Source organism: Micropterus salmoides, unplaced genomic scaffold (genome assembly GCF_014851395.1).
Source record: "Micropterus salmoides isolate LMB-PRFRI ecotype aquatic unplaced genomic scaffold, ASM1485139v1 Ms_hic_scaffold_4095, whole genome shotgun sequence".
Classification (NCBI taxonomy): domain Eukaryota; kingdom Metazoa; phylum Chordata; class Actinopteri; order Centrarchiformes; family Centrarchidae; genus Micropterus; species Micropterus salmoides.
Window position 1 is genome coordinate 658 of NW_024043479.1, and position 20,261 is coordinate 20,918.

General features: G+C 41.7%; 1 protein-coding gene across 1 annotated transcript; it reads left to right on the forward strand.

Annotated features, from left to right (window-relative positions):
- The first annotated feature begins 337 nt into the window (after positions 1-337).
- Positions 338-19,215, forward strand: LOC119887257 (tensin-3-like). The gene is given in 17 exon segments (XM_038698133.1): positions 338-392; positions 395-472; positions 5,510-6,715; positions 9,906-10,063; positions 10,178-10,310; positions 10,444-10,527; positions 12,321-12,453; positions 13,081-13,640; positions 13,724-13,810; positions 13,916-14,047; positions 15,756-15,851; positions 16,349-16,426; positions 16,609-16,686; positions 16,934-17,102; positions 17,186-17,254; positions 17,514-17,543; positions 17,674-19,215. Coding segments are annotated over 17 exon segments (3,276 nt in total). The 5' UTR covers positions 338-352; the 3' UTR covers positions 17,819-19,215.
- Positions 19,216-20,261: the final 1,046 nt, after the last annotated feature.

Sequence of the window (20,261 nt, forward strand, 5' to 3'; positions counted from 1 at the left end):
GTCTTTGTTTTAAGCTAAGCTAACTGTCAGCTGGCTGTAATCACTAAGGCTTTAACATCAGAGTAAAAATATGAGGGAAACACTGAAACATTACATTTTTTATTGTTTTTTGTCTGAGTAGTAACATTTGTCAAAAATAAAACTATTCTGGGTGAACACGAACACGATCATATCATAGTGATACAATTTCACTGAAAGCTGATAATATCAAACCCTAAATAGCTACACAAAAATGTCCTGCTAAACCAGATCCTCCTATCTCCTGCCTCAAGCCATGATAGACATTACAATAACATAATTTAGTATTTTTGTGCTACTCCCTGAAAAACACCTGGATACAGTAACTACAATAATGTTATTCTTGGGCCCAGGTGCAGACAGGTGGCAAAATGGGCGGATGTTATTGTGGACTACAACACAGCAGATCCTCTAATCCGCTGGGACTCCTACCAGAACATCTGTGATGGTGAAGGTACTGTTACTATGCTGCATTAGTCATTACATGACTCGCAAGAAGACTTTGTTGTAATAGTGCCAGTAAATATCAGTGGTTCATTTATGAATGGGAGAAGTATGCATAGGGTGTTATTTGGGCATTCAATGAAGTTTTACCTCCCTGTTTTTTTTTTTTTTTTGTTTTTTTTTTGGTATTACTTTTCAGGTATTAAGTGGGTGCTCTCTGTTTCTCACTTACACACAGACACAAACTCTCTTTTGCTCTCAGGGAATGAACACAGCCTGACAGATCTTGTGCTCCACGTTACTGAGGGACTGCAGTGTGATTGCATTAACATGCGCACACAGTCACCACTAGCTTGGTTTATGTTTCAGTCGTTGCCAAGGGGAGTTATTACTCATGAGGTGGACAGGCTCTGTGGAAACAAGACTTCTGTTATTGCAAAAGCTAAAATGTAACTGTTGCAGTATGTTGGGCTCGACAAACAGTGTTGTTTTGGTGTGAAGGAGAGGGAGGATAGTTGTTGTATGTAGGGAATGCTGGGTTCAGAGGAAGAGCAGTTAGTTCTCAAGAGATTTCTATTTTGTTGTTTCATCAAATGAATAGCTTTAACCATCCCACACATGCAGACTCACACACACACACACACATAATCATACACACATAGACACACTCAGAGCCACCCTGGCGGGGCGTCCCGTCCTAGCTGCGGTTGTTGCTCTCCACTCAACCGCAGAATTCACAACAACCTCCCAGAATAGAGCGACGTGGTGGTAGCATTAAAACACAGATCCACCCTTTCCCAGTATTCATAGAGTGTTTTTAAGCTAAGTTCAGCTTGATGAAAATGAGCTGCCTTTTTTTTTCATTTAAAATACCCCAACATGTCCACATAAAGTGTTTTGCACACCTCTGAAAATGCAATGAAAGAGCGAAACACTCAAATTTAAGAATTCATCAAAGCAAAGCAAAGACATCAACAAAGGAGCAATTTTTTCTCTTGCCTTGATTCCAAAGCATTCATGTGGGATATTTACAGCTTTGCTTTCTCATGTAAACACTACATCTGAGAGGGAAGACTGGGAGCTTTGTTGGAATTCTACATCTACTCACCACCAGTCCTCTGGCAGGCCAAGTTTGCATCTGAGAGGCTGTCACTCAGAGGTTGGTCAGGAGGAGGAAGTCTAAAAACGTTTGGCACTGTAGTGCCAATGCTGTGAAAAGAAAATCTCATTTACTTCAATGGTTTTTCTTCAATCTACGCTGAGACTGTGTGTTTATCCCCACCTTGTGAATTAAGAGTTGAATTTTAAAAGATTGTTTTTCCAGAAAGGTTACTTAAGTTTCCTGTCAAAGTAGGCTATTGTCTTTATGTAGAACATAACTTGATTGTAGAAATGAATAGTTGATAGTAAATATTAATGTGAGAAATGCTGAATGGTTATTACTGATGTAAAAATAAAATGCGGTTGTAACAAGGTTATGTCTCAGATATCACTTTGTAGCCTAATTATATATCTCTCTCTATATAATTATATATAATACATAATAAGAGTCATTTCACCCAATTACAAAAAATATATATTTTCTGCTTACCTTGAGCGGTATATAGCCATGCAAATAGTTCTGTGATATCTGTTTCTCAGATTTCCTCTGCCACCCCAATACAGTGTAGGTGAATGGAATTTGGTTTGTGGGGCTCACAGCACTGAAAAATTCAACAGCTACATCTCTTTCTAGAAAAGGTGTTCTTAATACTCTGAATAATCCTCAGACCATGCTATCAACAGTTTTCATAGTGTCTATTTCTATGGCAGAATGTAGTTCCAATAAAAACTGTTAACTGCAACATCAAAAATTGCAATTATACAATACAAAACTCCAAAAAAGACCATATTCCAACTGAGAAAGGCTGGTGTAACATATAGGAAGACCAGACAAAGACCACCAATTCGTCATCCTAGTGAGAATTCTACTAGAAGAACATAAGTTGATGTTTTGGGACGCTAAAGCTGAAATCTCTAAAAAGGGTCTCTCAGGGACAAAAACAATGAAGGGCACAGTGTGGTTAAAAAAATGGCTCAGATGGATATATCTGTAAAATACTTAAGACTTATAGCAAGACAGACATTACATGGACATGGCTGTATGCAAAACCTCTAATGAAGGATCACTGGACAGCAGTTGTCAAAAATAAACTGTATTGAACAACTGTAACCTTTAGACTATAATATGATTGTGTGTGCGAGCGCTGTAACCCTGTTCCAGGACAAGTATTGTGTCACCAATGGCAAACCACACACTGAAAATAGCTATAAAAAACATTGCAAAGAAGTATCAAAGTTGCAAAAAGAGATAACTATTCACAGTTCAGTTTTCAATGTTTTTAGCAGCACTAAAATTGTATTCACCCTCATGATACTAGGTAGAGGCATAATTCTCTGTGATTTCCTGAACTTATACACAAATAAAACTTGTCTGCATGGCAATATACCACCAATTTAACTCTCTTTCATAAAGGAGTTTCCTTCAATAGTTTTTTCCCTTTTTTTTCCTTTATATACACTGTCCTGTACAAACTGTTCACAGTATTTTAAGAGACACTATTCCACTCGCCCCCCTCCTACACACCTGTCTCATAAAATAGATATACATAGTGTTCTAAGTCTGTTCTAAAAGACACATTTCCCAAAGGGTTGTTGTCTATGCATCTGAGGCACATGTAGATGCTTGGGCGGAAGAAAATGAGGGTGACGATGATCATCATTATGCTTTTCGCATTCAGGAGGTGCGGGATGGTAGTAACTGAGATGGAATGGGAAGGTTGGGTAATTGCATAGCCATACACAACCAGACCTCCTTCTGCGCTATGAGAGCAGCTTGAGGAATAGCTCTGGTTTTTGCCGCTCTCTGCACTGTAATTGGTGGATTATTCAGGGACTGACCATACCACAACAACCAACATGATGAATGCTAGATATAAAAGTTTGACTGATTTTCTTAAGCTAAGAACACACTTGGTTAACCATTCATGGGTTTGTTGATGTCAGTGTTATCCCAATAGTAAAACAGTTTTTAAAACAATTGTTGAACCCCATAATTGAGTTTAGGGCACATCTGTTTCTTGCCGATCTTGTACATGAGGACGGCAGGCATGCAATTTCATGACACACAAAAGTGTGAAAAAAAACAACAACTCTGCTGCTGCTTTTCATGAAATTGCCCAGAGCTCCAAGTAGAAGGCAAGGATTGCTTTAATTAAAAGTGTCTTTTTACAGAGTGAAAAAGTCCGGAGCTGCAGGAATGTTGTTTTCATTCTCTGATCCTCTCTGGGCCGCCCTTTCTTTTTCTTTCCCTCTTTTTCCTCCCTTCTCTCCCCAGTGGGGTAGTCCCCTAATGCAGGGCAAGAGTTCGGGTTACTGTGTTCCTCCATCCCGCCTCCACCCCTAGGCCCCGCCCCACTTGTTTACATTCCTCTGCCCTTATTTGGAGATCTCAAGGTCCCCCCCCCCCACCCCCTTGTGTGGAGTGCAAACACTCTAACCTTCTCAGCAGAGAAAGGAAGCAGGGCCAACTTATTTTAAGTCTCTTGATTTGACCCTGACCATTATCTACTGGTTGAAAGCCATGTCCGCTCTCGTGTGTCTGCATTGCCTCCTCTCCTCCACAAGTTTGGTTTTACCGGAGACTATGATTGTCTTGTGTGCTTACCTGGCAGTAGCAGTGAAGGTAAGGGATTTTTTCTTTCTGTGGAGACAGATGAGTGGCCATGAGGGGGAGGGAAAAGAAAAGAGATGCAGGGCGATGACAGGGGTGATAGGGAAAGATGGCCAATGTTGAGGGAAAGGGGAAGTGTCAGTCTCTAAACCTGCTTGCACCTCGCTCGAAGGAATGTTACGAGAGGGATTTGTTGAAAACTCCCGGTGGAACTGACCTGCACGGAGGCCTGAGCTGAGGCTGCTCAAGGCCTTATGCAGGTTCAAGTGGTGTTGGGGTATGCAAGCCATACGTATAGGAGCTTTTGGAGAGGAGGAGGGGGAGCTTTTATCTTGCGTGTCTGGCATTCAGAACCTCCACTCATAGTTTGACTGAAAGGCAAGTACTTAAGGCGGCAGACTGAGGGAAAAGCATAGGAGTCATGTTGCCACTCTGTTTTGTCGAGGGAGAGGGAGAGTGACAGAAATGGCAAGTTTTACTTACTTGGCAACGCAGCTCACTTCTTTTCCTAACTCATTTTGTGTAAGTCTAGAAAGGCTTAACTTGAATTGTGGTGTTCACTCCTGCGATGGATTTGACCCTGCCGTGCAAAGTGACTGACTTCTGTGATTTCTTTTACTTCTCAGGATTAAGGGGGTTGTTTGGACATATGCTGGGGGTCACGGGGCAGGCAAGAGGGAGCAGGGTGGCTTAATCACAGCAGGGTGAGGAATGCAGGGGTCAGACGCTGAAGATCCAGAAGACTCTTATATCTCTTATATAACCTTAGCACGAGGGAACACCTTTGTCTGCTGCACACGCTGCATACACTAGCACCATGGCAGTTCACTTGGTGGCCTGGTGGGAGTTTAATAATTGTTTCTTTTCATGGCAAGATTAGAGGAATATTTGCTTGAAAAAAACTCTGATTAGAATATCATCAAGTGGGATTTGAATCATTTGGGGGATTCTGCTAAGTATCTTCTATGGGTTTATTTTCCGACACATCTAATTGGGTGATTTATCCCACTTCAGTAACATTATTCGCATGCTTTTCCCTGTCATTGTGTTAATTTGCTAGTTATGTGCAGCGTGATGTTTCATCTGTATTGTCTAGAATATTGTCTTTGTCAGGTGAGGGGTGGTTGCAAGTGTTGAGCTTAGTCAACAACTGATTCTGAGTGATGGAGTTTATGGGATGACGTGACATGTGCATGCTGACAGAGACTTGTTTTGTCTGTGGCTTTGTGCCATTTGTGTTCGTCTGCGTGAGTCTCTGCTGTCTGTGTGTCTCTGTGTGTACGTATGCCCAAACCAGCTGACTGTATGAAGCGCTGCATTTCTTCTATTTTGCAGCGCCACGCTCTCAAGGCCTAACCCAGGACAAAGCGGCTAACAAGAGGAGCCCCAACGGAGGAGAGGCCACACTGGGCAGAGGGGCCCGTACAACCTCCGCCACCTCCAGCCCTGACCACAGCGACCACGCCCTCTCTGTCAGCAGTGATTCTGGCCTGTCTAGCACTTCTCTGTGGGCAGACCGACCCACACCTGTCACCGCCACCGCTACCGCCAACGCCATCACCTCCACCATCAAACCTAACCAGGGCCCCAGCCAGCAGGAAAAGGTCCAGCTGAAGCGCCTTTTAAGTGGCTTTGGTGTTGAGGACCCCTCACTGGAGGAGATGGATGATCAAGGCCCTAGAGTGAGCTTCCAGCAGATAGTCCCAGCGCAAGTGCACATCAACGGAGACCCCAGACCCCGAGAGAGAGAAACGGACATCCTGGATGATGAGGTGATCACAGGTCATGATCTGCACAGTGTGGACAGCTTAGGGACCTTATCGTCCTCCTGTCACAAGAGCAGCCAGAACTCCCTCCTGTCAGATGGTTTTGGGAGTCCAGGAGGAGAGGAGCAGCAAAACCAAAGCCAGCACCACCTCCACCACCCTGCACCCCCTCCCATGGAGGAGTATGAGAGGGCCTATGCTGAGACTAGGAGAGGCTGTCTGAGCTCCAGGAGCAACTCTGTGGCCACCTCTAATCCAAGCAGTGCTACCATGCCCAAGCAGCATGTCTACAGACAGGGAAGCTACTCCACACAGTCCTGGGTTCGCCAGCAGCAGATGGTTGCCGCACAACAGTTTCTCTACATGCCAGAGGACGGAAACGATACAGAAAGATACCCTGTGAACAAGCAAGGGAGCAGTTCACCTAAAGCAGGCCTTTCCACAGAACCACAGGGCCCTACTAGGGATGTGACGACAGATGCTCTGAGAAGCGCGGCACCACACACGGAGCAGGCAACTATAAACAATAACAACAACAACAAACGCGATGAGGAGTTCAAATCTCTAACGTTGGACATTGACAACTCCATTGACCAGCTCAACCAGCTGATCATGGACCTGGATCCCACATTTGTGCCGGTACCAAGCCATTGCAGCTCCATCAAGAGGAACGGAGGGGCGCACGTGAACGGCTCAGTCTCCAAATGCTCAAACGACATCAATCTCAGATTCAACGATAATAACACAGCAACCCTGAAAAACACACAGCAGACAGGTAAGATAGTCAGACAGTATGGGTGTGGTGGTGATGGTGTGGTGTGGTCTGGGCGTGTGGTCGTGAAAAGAAATGTGTGACAGTCATTATGAAGCCAGTGAAATTTAGCTAAAAATGTGTAATAAACGGAAAATATCGAAGTAATAAAACAACTTTAATGAATATGATAGGAACATTTTAAAACGTCTTTTCTGTCCAGCAGCATCAGCCTTTCTCCTCCTTCACCACTGTTAAGTTAACTTAACAAAGCGCACCTTCTTTCCCTCCCACCTGGCGTGTTTTAGCAGCAGAAATAGCAGAGTTCTTGCCAGGTTTTCAGATGTTTTCAGTGTGTTTCTAAGGAAAGAGCGGCGTCCAGACTTGTCTGTGGAGCTATCTGACTAGAGGATCAGTATGGTACAGAGAGAGGGAGAGCAGCTGCCATCAACCTTTCTGAACATTGCATCTATCAGTGTTTGACTGTAGACATTGCACGCTGAGGTATACAGATATTTACAAATTCAGAATCCTTAAAATTGTGCTTCCCACAGACTGTATGCCTTGTGTTGTGTGTTGACAAAGTTTTAAGCATTACTTAAAACACACGTAGTCATCTTTAATGCATACTCTCCTTCTCCTCTCTCCTTCTCCCCTTAGTCTCATGCTCATCACACTCCCATCTGTCCGCACTTTCATCCATATCAGTGATATGTCAGTCTGATCTTAAAATGACTCCTTTGATTGTTGTTGTTGTTAGGTTTTTGTTGTGCAGACAGAAGTTATGCAATGACTGCAGTAGATATCCACCAAAGTTATTTCCCCTTTGTTCATGTTGAAACCGATTCCACCCAGGGCCATATTCTAGGATGCCGTCTATAATCTCTCTATAAACACTGCAAACAAATTCAGAATGGGTTTCAGTCACTGTGATTCCAAAGATAGCTCAAGTTTGTTTTCCCTGCAGCCATACAGTGATGATAAACAGAATTGGCTATCTCTTAGGACTATCCCATGCTACAAATATCAGAATTTTTTTTAATCAGATTTGGCTCACCTTACACGTAATCAAGTTTGGTACTATTGACTCAGTAATAGTCGTACTAGGAGCAATGGCACTGCATGGATTTCTTCAGCTGAAAGTCAGTGAGGCAGAGAAAAGGCAGAAAGTTGTCTGGGTGTTAACAGTGCGTGAATCACACTCCAGCATGTACATGTGGTCGAGGGGGGTGTGAGGCACAAGATGGGGAGGCCTGAGGAATTTCCAAGGTAGGAACATGTAAGCCCTGAGGCAACGTTTTTTTTTTTATCCCATTTGATTCCAAAAGCATACCTGTCTGTGCATATCAACAGAAGCGTCATTCCAAGAAACAAATGCTGAAGGCTATAACTTTGCTAATTTGCAAATAACCTGTAGGAAGTAATGGATTGTGTGTTTTTAATGTGGGCTTTTATCAGTTTGCAAAGGTAGCGGAGTCATTTTACACAAGCGTGTTATAAAATTGGAGCAAAGGTTATTTATCATAAAGGAAGGCTTATTAAATTATATCCGTTTCATGATTAATTCATCACATTTAAAGCAATTAGAGTTCTAATGTTGCTTTTTGCTTTATATTTGCATCCAGTATCCATGTAACCAGACCAGTCATTCTCTTCCTGCTTGTGTTCATCACGCCATTGCACCAAGCCCCCATTCTATTATTGTTAACTTTACACCATTTCTATTGAATTTACTTCAACACTCATAGCTTTATCAAGGAGGTGAAGAAAAGAAGGGAGATGGAGGAGGGAGGTTACAGTATTTATGTTGTGTCAAGGGAACTGCGACAGATGTACAGCAACTGATGATAACTCAGGAAGGCAGGGGTGATCTCCACCTGAGGCTAAAGTAAAGTAAAGCTTGCAGGAGAAACTTGGTGCATCATAGAGTACATTTTCAGAAATCATGTAAAGCTAACATAACCTAATGAGAATGCTTTGGGCGAATCCAATAAATTAAATGTCTGACACATCAAGGAAAGTAATCACAATGATGCAATAGTCCTGTAAGGCCAATAGAAGTAAAGTAGCCTTGAGCTGTTGTTCATTGATTTGCAACAGCCTGATGCAACTAAAGACCTTAAAGGAGAGCCGCCTCAGTGGAAATGGTATAGCCAAATCTTTCTTGCCTCACAGTACTGTATCTATCCTCATCCCCAACCCTACTCTAGAGGGTATATTGGGTTACAGAAATGATGGCACTGAAAGTGAGTCATTAGGGAGAAAGAGTATGCATAACACTGTCTGTGTCATCCATACTCACCCCATACAATGTGAGTAATGATCCCTGGCATTAGCGCTTCTGCACTATTAGCATTCTTCAGGCCTGAGAGGTCAGAGCTCACTGGGAGGGCTCAAATTAACAACCTAGTGCTGAGTGGTAGCACTCTTCAGAGTAGTCACAACATTGAACACCCCCCCCCCACACCCCCTCCCCCCACACACACACACACACACACACACACACACACAAACACAAACACACACACACACTCTACACTCTTTAGCCCACCAGCCAGACCCCTGGCATTCCACAGCTGTCCTCTCAAAATATGACTGTAGGCAGTGCCCTGGCATTAGCAGTGTGGTGCTTTCACCTTTATGGACCGACCTTCTTACAGATAGTCTTCCTGAAAATAGCCAGAAAGACGCCAAGCCAGTTTACGGTTGTCTGCATCAACATGTGAATTGAAATCAGTGTCACTGTCAGAGTACACAGTTCAATTTAGAATAGTGCAATAAATCTGAATTAGAAGACTGAATAAGCTGAATCATATTATGATGACATGATCTGAGCAAGCTGTAATTGAAAACCAACACATGCACACATTAAGAGTGCAGTTTAATACATAATTCCTACATCAGTTTGATGTCTTCACACGTGAATACATGTGTTTGAATACATGTTATTATGTTACATTGAAATAAAAATATTTCTTTAATCATATTGCCCAACCCTAGTCTATTATGTCTTAATTTCAGAGTAGACCGACTTTCCATAGTACCTTGACTAGAGAACGATAGTGTTGGATGTGGAAAAAAGTGTTTTTTTTTAATGGTACCAAAGGTCAAAGCACTGTTATTTGTTCTCCTTAATGCGCTTTACTTCCTTGAAATTGGTCATCCCTGTAAATCTGTTTAATGATCTGCTTGCTGTCTACCTGTGTGTATCCAGCTGTCCAGTCCAGTGAGGGGCGGGTGGGTGTCATGCGGAGTCTGAGTCGCCAAGGAAATGACATCACGGATCATCCAGGCTTCTGTAACTCGGGGTGGGGTGGGACAGAGGAGTACAGGGGCCAGCGGACGTACTCCCCCTGTGTGACACAGTCCCAGGTAAATACAGCGTGTGTGTATAGTGCTTGTATTGTAAATGGCTTTTTCCCCGCTTCATTTATCATTCGATTCTGTCTGGTTGGTTTCATTTACTCGTGTGTGTTATTGTTACAGCATCACATGTTGTACAGGAGTGACAGTGCTGACTACAGGGGCCAGGGCCCAGACATGGACAGTGGGGTCGAGGCTGGGAGTGACATGACTCCACCCACTCCTGCCTTCCCTATCTCTCCGCCGACACCTTATGGTAAGTACTATATGTTTCCGGTGTCATTGTAAATACCGGTAGGTTTACTTTTGTTGAGCATTTGTGACCAGCTTTGTTTGTTTAATTTGGTTTAATTAAATGCCCCCTCTCCTGTTTCCTTCTGTATTTTCAGTGAAAAACATATCAGAATTCAATCTCCTCAGGCAAACACCATCTCCTAGCATGCAGTCTTTTGGAGTCTACAGAACAGACCATGGTAGGTTCAAGTCTCTTCAAAAGGCAAACTCACGTGAAGCTGTTATGAAAATTCTTCAGTTTGAGAGAAGAAAGTGGTCTTCCTTTGTGAACTTTTAGCGTTTAAGAATAGACCCTGGAAAACAGAACAATGGTACAGAAAAAACAGTTCTCCGTATGATTTATGGTAAATATTTAAAATGCAGAAAGGTTATAAACACATGGATCAGTTGACTTTTTTCTAAGGTTATGGATTTGAGGCACCTTTATTATAGAAAGTTGACCATGTTTCACAACAAAAAGCCCCCAAAACATTTAGACAGTCTTCTTTGTTTTCCACTATACCTCTTTTAAATACATTAACCACATAAAGTAGTAGTAATAGTGAGTGACTAAAAGACATATGATGAGTGAGAGGTAATTGTAAGAATCTTGTTTCACGTCTGCCCTGTGACTGCCTGTTTGGATCCACTACCTCATTAGAACAGAGCTGTTTCAGGTCCCCCTTGCTTTACCTAATAATGGTGACATTGTTGTTGGTTGGAATTTTTGCAGTCTTGAGACAGAGCCTGAAAACAAAGAGGTCTCATAAATACAAAAGCAGGGAGATTCCTAACCAGTCTTTGCCCTTCGTGTTTGGTTTTTGGAGAATGTCTGCGTGGCTGCGGTCTGAAGAGAAAACTTTTTTAGATCTTACATTGTTGTTCTTTAGATTAGAACTGAGCTGTTTTTGTGTCTTTTTTTTGTATTGATGTTGTTTTTCCTGTGGTGTTTATCTGAGGTGGAATTCACCCTGGCTGTAAGATTCTCAGAGATGGAAAGAGATGAGCATTTATAGCGCTTTGTAGCATCAGCATCTCTGGACTTCATTGTAAATTCCAAAGTCATTTTATTGTCTACTCAATGTTGTTGTTTTTTGATCAGTGTTGTCACAGAGGCACAATATTGTACATGTTGGGAGCTGCCCACATACAGATGGACCATCTCTACTCTTAACGTGAACTTTCATTCTGCTTTGACCTCATATGGACTTATTTCCATCTACAGTATATCAAAAGGTTGTAGGGCAGATCTGTGCCGCTGCTGAGCCTCTAACTACCTCAGACGCTCAGGCAAGAATCACCACATTCAGTCCTGCCACATTTCCATGGTAACTGTGGGTCAGGAAGTACGGCACAAAAAAACTTTTCTTCCCCAGTGAAAGTGTCTCTGGGTACACAGAGGGGTTGTAGGGACAAGAAGAAACCAGCAACTCTTTCAGCTTTGCACCTTTTGCTTCTATAAAAGTTACCCAGAGAAAACCTGGCTGTAAAGCCTGAGTAGAAACATGAGGTTTTAGATGTCAGTGGCTATGATTGATTGACATGATTATCTAAAAGCCTAATGTTAGAGGGCTTTTAATTTCTAGCTGCAATGAAGTCTGATTTGTTGACTCTGTGGGTTGTGGCAGGGGTAATTGGTGATTGGTTTTATATAGATTGATGGCCGGTTCAAGGCCACATGGACAGTTTTCATTTAATTTAAATTCCAATATTGATTGTTTGTTACATGAAAGAATCCAGAGCTCCTTCCCAAGGGATTTTTTTCCATAATCCATGGCTGTTTTTTCTCGTATGATACAGTACCATGTGTTACAGCAAGTTATTTTAACTTTTTGGTTTTGTGCAGTTTTTCTCTCAGTGATTGTTGTAAAAATGTGTTTTAGATTCAGTGTCATTTGTTTTCATTTAATTCAGCATTTAAAAAAAACAGCTCCTGACCGCAATAAATGTGTGTGAATTTCGGTTTCTGATGTGTTTTCTTGGTCTCGCACAGAACCCCGGGGATATTCAGAGATGATCAGTCATGTTGGAGTTGACGGTTTACCAGACTCCTCCATCAACTGCCACAGGACGCTAAGTGCTACACACACGTCTTCTATTGTTGGGACCCTTCAGCGGACAGACAGGTACAGATCTGTGCTATCCAGAAACTTAAAGCAGCAATTTTTTAATGCTAGAAGGCAGAATTCCTAAAACAAACTTACGACTAAGGTTTTGATTTCCAGTGAGGTGGGATTAACAGCACATTTCTATATCAATTACAATGTGTCTTCTCCTTTAATGCTAACACCAGTGATATAAACAGTAAGTCAAATTCCATCAACCTGTTTTTATGTACGTTTTCAATTTGTGTTTAAAAACCACATTGAAAAGAAATTCCAAATAAAAGTAGACAGTTATTACACTTGGCTAAGGTGAAAAAGCTTGTGTATTGATAAAAAAACAAATGCAACTAAGTAAAACTATTTATCTAGCAAATAAATAATGACGTACACAAAGCATGTGATTTAAAGGTCACTCGTCACTGACTAGAAATGACAGCAGATGAAGACACTTCTGAGTTGAGCAAAGAGGAGACTGTAACCATCGTCAAATTATTACAAGAAATAATCATAAATGCAATATTTTCACCAGATTTGCATTTTCTTTTGCCGATTATCTGGAAATGCGTTTAAAATGTGTTCTACATTTGATTGGAAACTTGACTTAACTTTATTTAATGTACGTTTATGACCTTTTTCTCTGAACTTAAGTTCAACCATGAACCAGTCCTGGCCAGAGCATCCCGTCCTGAGCCGCCACTCCTCTCTGAGCACCTACCCCTCTCCCAGACACCCACTGCAGCACGCCATGTCACTGGACTACAGCCACCACTCTCCTCCCCTGCACCACCCCCACATCCACCCTGCCCCCAATGCACATAGCTCTCCTCGAAGCAGCCAGCGAAGCTGTTTGGCTCGCTATGCCCTCAGCCGCAGTCCCGCTCAATGCTTTGATGAGCAGGATGACTCTGGCCTCAGCTATGGCACAGACTGTCCAAACTCCACCTCTTCCCTGCTGAGAAATGGAGGCATGGACAGGGAACATTTGACCTCCATGGATGGGCAGAATCAGTCACAGCTGTCTCAGATGCACCCCCCACTTCTGCCTGAGAAGAAGAGGGCATCAGATGGGGAGCATTCGCTGGGAACAGCGTCTCCAGCTCACAGTGGGTTCTCGAGTCCCCACAGTGGGAGCACCCTGAGTATTCCCTTCCCTAATGTTTTGCCTGACCTCTCAGCTCAGATGCCGGGCACAGCCTCACCTCTGCCAGGTAAGCTGCAGTCCCCTGAAGGTTATTTCTCATAATCAATATTGTACTGATTATTTGACTGATATTTATGTGTTTTTTTCCAGATGTACTGACCAGTAAGCAGGATACAGTAAAATTTGTGCAGGACACCTCAAAATTCTGGTACAAACCAGATATCTCAAGGGATCACGGTAGGCTACCAGTGTCCACTTTTGTTCCAGGGTAATCAAAGAAAATCAACTTTTTTGCAGAACTATAGAGCTGCCTCACAATAACATACATTTCTGTTCATGCAGCCATTTCAGTCTTGAAGGACAAGGAGCCTGGCTGCTTCATCGTGCGGGACAGCCATTCCTTTAGAGGGGCCTATGGACTGGCAATGAAGGTGGCTACTCCCCCACCCTCAGTTCTCCAGCAGTCCAAGAAAGGTACGGTAGATGGGGACAAAAATGTCTGTGGTAGGGTATATTGAACTGTAGTCAGTCAGCATGATTAGCCTAACTCTGTCCAAAATGAAAAAAAAACATGCTTGCCAACATCTCTAATGCTGACTTATTAAAATTGTGTATTTTGTGTGTTTAACATTTACACAAATGTAAATGTAAAAGCATTAGTTTGTATTCTAAGGGTTACATGTAAGAGCTATTTCTTGTTTAACAAGAAATTGCTAGCTTGTTACTGTACATAACTTCCACAGTAACAACAGGTTTTTTGTATGGTTTAAACAAACAAATTACAACATGTTAATTAGTAAGCTTTATAAGTGTTGGTAGTTTTTTCAATCAATTTTGGACACAGCAAAGTTAGCTTCCCCCTCCTTCTAGACTTCATGCTAAGCTAGGCGAAAATCCTCCCGACTGCATCTCCAGAAATGAGATTGGTTTCAGCCTGCTCATTTTAGTACGGGAAAGAAAGCAAATAAGAGTATTTTCCCCAAAAGGTAAATTATTCTTTCAGTTATTATAGTGAGGATAACAGCGATTATTCTAGTTGTACAGAGATCCTGGGAATCATATGTCACACAATCACACAAAAAGCTATCTACAGTTACAGCCCACTGTACTCACCTTCTCATGCTGGAACATGAGAGTCCCTCCCTCTGTTTGTGTGTGAGAGCTACTCACTCTATGTTTCTCTCCTGGGCATCATCATGATGAAGCCAAACAGACCCCTTTTGCCTGACAGCCTTAGATGTACGGCTAATGTTTCACCTCTTAACAGAGGGTGTGCCGGGTCCATAAGCCTACTCTGATCCCAGAGCCTTCTCCTGGGAATCTTTCTGCCCCACATAACTCTGTCTGATATGGATGTAATATCCTGTGACAGGGGTCAAAAAAGGCTGCTGGTTTATTTACTTCTTAGTGTGTTTGTTTTGCATGTCCAGGAAATACGGAGGGAGGGATTTTTGGGAAAGAAAACAAAGTCTCTGGAAGAATCTGGCCAAACATTCTCTGGCCATGTTTCAACATGAAAACAAAGGCTGATTGAGTGATGATAGTGAATTACGCATCACTTTTTCTTATTCAAAAAAGGGCCAGAGGATATTAATTCCCACGCAATGTGTATTAAAACAAGTAGGACTATTTATAAGGTATATGTTTTTTGTCAAAACCAACATGAGGACTCAAAGAATGCCCTTATGCCCTTCTTGCACCAGCCCACCACAGCGTTCAACCCTTTCATTTTATCCCCCACTCACACCTGTCCTTTTGTTTGCCCTCACCCCTTCGCAATCCAACGGCACCTGTGGTGACATCATGACACGGTCCTTCTCCACACTTTCAGCTTAGGGCATTGAGGCTCCTCATAAGTGTGAAACCCAACCCACCTTAAGGAGCGGGCCTTTCTCCAAGCCTTTGTGTCAAGACATTCCTCACATAGACCCCTCCTGCCCCCTCAGTGGCGCTTCTGTTGAATCATAATCCCATTAATCTCTGGAGAGCTTGAATGTAGCGATTTAATGTTTTTATGTAACTCTTCAAGGCTGGGAAATTACGTGTTGTACTGAGATACATGCTTGGAGCTATTATGTGGGTCAGAGTAAAACAGAGGACAGTTTTGCTAAAACAGACACGTGGTGCGGTATTAATTATCTCTCTCATTTCTTTCTCTATCTTCTGTCATTTTTTCTAACAGGAGGCGATCTAGCCAATGAATTAGTACGCCATTTCCTGATTGAGTGTACACAGAAAGGAGTGCGGTTGAAGGGTTGCCCCAATGAGCCCTATTTTGGTGAGTACCTAACTCTGTTAAAACCTGTCCCTTCACAGCTGGTTTGCAACAGTGACATCTCCTGGCTGTTTAGCTACACTGCACAAAGTGCAAGACTCCAAGCACCATACTGCCCTCTATTGGTGTACGGAGCATTGTACCACTGGCTTGTGATGCCCTTTATCCAAAACCTTTAATTTCATGTCCAATGCTTTTATCAGTCCTTTTTTGACTGGAATTGTGTTTTTTTTTTTCCTGGCCCCTGAGTAGCTATCAGCAGCTATCTGTTGTTGTTGTTGTTGTTTTGGCTACTACATGGACAATCAATCAAATCAACTAGGCGGTCATTCCATTGAACGTTTTATTTTTGTCTTCTTTTTAGCAATATCTTTGCATTGTGTGTTCCTTTTTTTTTTTCTTTTTTTTTTAGATATACAGTAAATTATTAATTGTGTGGCAGTTTTTTTGCAACGTAAAATCTCACTGTGGTATGGATTTGACATCTTATTTTTTTGTAGGAAGCTTAACTGCACTGGTCTGCCAACATTCTATCACTCCTTTGGCCCTGCCCTGCAAACTCATCATACCAGACAGCGGTAAACGTTCAACACATTCACAGACCTACTTTTATAGAGGAAGATGATGGTCAGATAGAATAATAAACTATTATTTAGGTTTTGTGGCTACCCATATCTGCCAGTCTGTCTGTTTAGCTGTCTGGCCATTTTAGGTTTTTACTAAATAATCTCACTGACGTTATTGCTTTTCTTGTTCATAGATCCTCTTGAAGATGTTGTGGAGACTACATCACATTCAGTCACCAACTCTGCCGCTGAGCTGCTAAAACAGGGCGCAGGTAATCAGGCGTCTAAGATGCTTTGAATAGCCATTGTGACAAAGCAATGACGGCATGGTACACAAACAATACTTGTGTGCAATTCTGTGATACTTTTGGAAATGAGCGCATCCACACTTACCCACACATTATTCCTTGTCCTGTTATTATGGATGGTGGGGCTGAGTCACTGAATACACTTGCTCTACACTTACTTGCACTTAGCAGTTGTGATGTGAGTTTAATTTGAATCGTTGTGTTCCTGCAGCCTGCAATGTGTGGTACCTATGCTCTGTGGAGATGGAGTCGCTAACGGGCGTCCAGGCGGTGCAGAAAGCCACCAGTATGACTCTGAGTGCCGACCCTCCACCAACCTCCACTGTAGTCCACTTCAAAGTGTCCTCCCAGGGAATCACCCTCACAGACAACCAGAGGAAGTGAGTACCACACAGGCATATTTACACCACGGATACATGCACAGGCTTATTTCTCACAATAACCACCCCCTGTCTCCTTTTAGGCTCTTCTTCAGGAGGCATTACAATGTCAATACGGTCATATTTTGTGCATTGGACCCTCAAGATAGAAAGTGAGTATTACTGATTTATAGTTTGAACATATAATGTAAGTGCTTGTCATGTTAGGCAAACCTGTTATTTTTCCAACCAGGTATGGTGTGTCAAAATGTATCCTGGAAAATCTCATGGCCAATGGCAAATGACAAAAAACCCCAAAAACTTTACATTGTCACTGGTAATTTTAAATGTGCCAGTGGAAAGTAAGGTTCAGTGTATTTAACAAGCTCTACTAAGCCAATGACACTATTGTCCTCTTTTCACCTCTCACAGGTGGAATAATGATGGCTGCTCTTCAGCAAAGTAAGTAAATTATTATTATTTTCACATTGCTACAACCAGAGCAGCATTAAAGCAGTTATTTGTAAAGTGACATGGTCAGTTTGAGGCAGATGACAGCGCTGCTATTAAGTACTTTGCTCCACCTCTCCAGGATCTTTGGCTTTGTGGCGAGGAAAACTGGCACTTCTATGGACAATGTCTGCCACCTGTTTGCAGAGCATGACCCCGAGCAACCAGCAAGCGCCATTGTGAACTTTGTTTCCAAGGTGATGATTGGCTCGCAGAAGAGTAAGTAGGCCTGCAACGGACTGAGCTGATCTCCTGGATAGACTTTTACTCAGAGTAGAAACATGGGATAAAAACTGAAAGGCTGAAGAAAGGACAAAATGTCAGGACTGAAGACGGCAGTGACATTAAACGTGGATATTAACTGGATGTTCAATACGTAATGATCACTAACCAGCACCAGGACATTTAATGACATATTTTAATAGAAAAATATAACCCCCCTTCTGTTGTTCTTCTTTCCTATAAAAATTAACTATAAAGTAGCCAAGAAAGAAAACAACTAAATCATAAGAAATGTGTAATAATTATTTACTGGTTTACAGTTATAATGTCTTATACAGTTAGATATAGTCATGCTCAACATATTTTTAGTACATAACACACATAACATAAAGGCTGCTTTTCTTATTCGTGTGTAGCAGTAATATGGAAAAATCAAGAAAAACTTGTGTTGTTGCATGTCATGTTTTTGTCTCTAATATTTAACCACAACAAACATAATTCAAGATATTAACATTCTAAAGTTGTAGCCGATGTAGAAGCACCTCTGATCTCCATCTGTCCAGCGTGCAGTATTTTCAAGTGGCATTTAAAATGTGGTGAAGCAGTGAGCAAATATGTATAATTTGAACTTTGGGAATAGGCTGTCGCATACAGGATGATCTTATTTTATCTATGCAATGTCAAATTTTATTTTTTTAAACCATGACCTTCTGTACATGTGCAGCATGTATGTGGCTTCTTTGAACTTGTTAAATAATTTTCTTCTTAAGATATATGATTGTGCGTGTGTGTTGAAAAGAGAGAACCCATAGAAAATATTTTAATTAAACCCTAATATATTGACTTGACTCGAGTTGGTTAAAGACACATCAGTACTTTGCGTAGTGGCACACCACTCAGCTGCCAAAATTGTACTTTATTTTGAACTCTTTGGGAGCTAAATAACAGCACTGCAGTGTTTCAGTATCAAAAATGCATCACTGTCCTTCATTTTGTACATTTAATTTGAATAAAAAAAAAAGACATAGGCTGCTATATAGAGAGAACAAATATTGTATTATGCTTTAGTCTTGTACAAGTTCTTCAAAGAAAGAAAACGCTCAGTGTTGGAATTGCAAAAATAAATTTAGGATTTGATATACTCCTTTAGTTGTCAGTGACATGTTCACTAAACTTGCTGTGGCCATTTAATCCAGAGAGGGACCTACCACCACAATGCAGCTGTGTTTTTATTATGTATTACCTGTTGTCATCATTTTAATGACCTAATCTGTACCTCATACTTATCTCATACAATATGTGCTTCTGTGTATAACATGTTACATGTGAACAGTTAATTTGTATATTGATATTGCATTGTTTGATGCGTTCTGTAAATAAACAAAATGAAACATTTGTTTAATCATGGTGACCTGTTAACCCCTGACATGGACAGGAACAGTTGCCAAACAATGTCAGTTCCCGGCAAAGGCGATTTCTCAGTGATTTACACTACACGGTTTTTGTATGACTTAAACAAACAAGGTAAAACGTGTTATATTAACATTGGTAACTGGATGTTGTTATCCCCTGTGTCCCCATATCCAGGCTTTGTGCTAAGCTATCTTAGCCAACTTCTGGCAGTAGAAGCCTCATAGTTAGCAAATAGACGCGAGGGTGGTCAACATTATTATCTAACGTTACTCACGGCTAGAAAGCAACTAAGCACATTTCCAAAAATGTTGAACTTTTCTATTAACATACAGTTTTCTATTTTTGTGACAGCGTCACATAACGGTATGTCTATATTCTGTATCGGTTTGTTCTAGCTTTGTATTGAAGCACTCTGATATTTACACTGAGTGAAATATTCAAAGCCAAGACTGCATGTTTTGCATGACTGCACCTTTCCGTCTTACAGACATAGTCTACATGTCTTGTGAATCATTTTATAGCTTACATTTTCTTAAAATTCAGAATCTTATTTGGTAACGTCATAGACTTTGGGTCTCCACTAGAATTTTCTGTGGATTTGGATAATGCTTGGCTGAACAACATGCGTTTGTAATAACTGACCCACTGACAGGCTGGCTGCTATGTAAGGGGTAAGGCACACTGCTGAACCAAAGACCATGCACAGGTCTTGGCTGATCTTATCTTCCAATAGTAGCTAATCTCACAATACAAAGGAGGATTTGAAAAGTAAGCAGATCATGACTCTATAGCCCAGGGGTCAGGAATGAGGAAAATCTGCTGGTAAAATAAACTATCTGTAGAGAAAATAATACAGTTCAATTTGCTGCCAGCAGAGGACACCAGCAACACAACACTTTTGAACCTGCACAAGCGGAGTAGTTTTGTGACGTGGCTTATTTATCCAGTCAAAATTAACATTCTTAGCTGTAGCCCAAAGGTGAAATAGTAATGGCAACCACCACTAGCCTACCACATCTTTTAAGGAGGCCTACA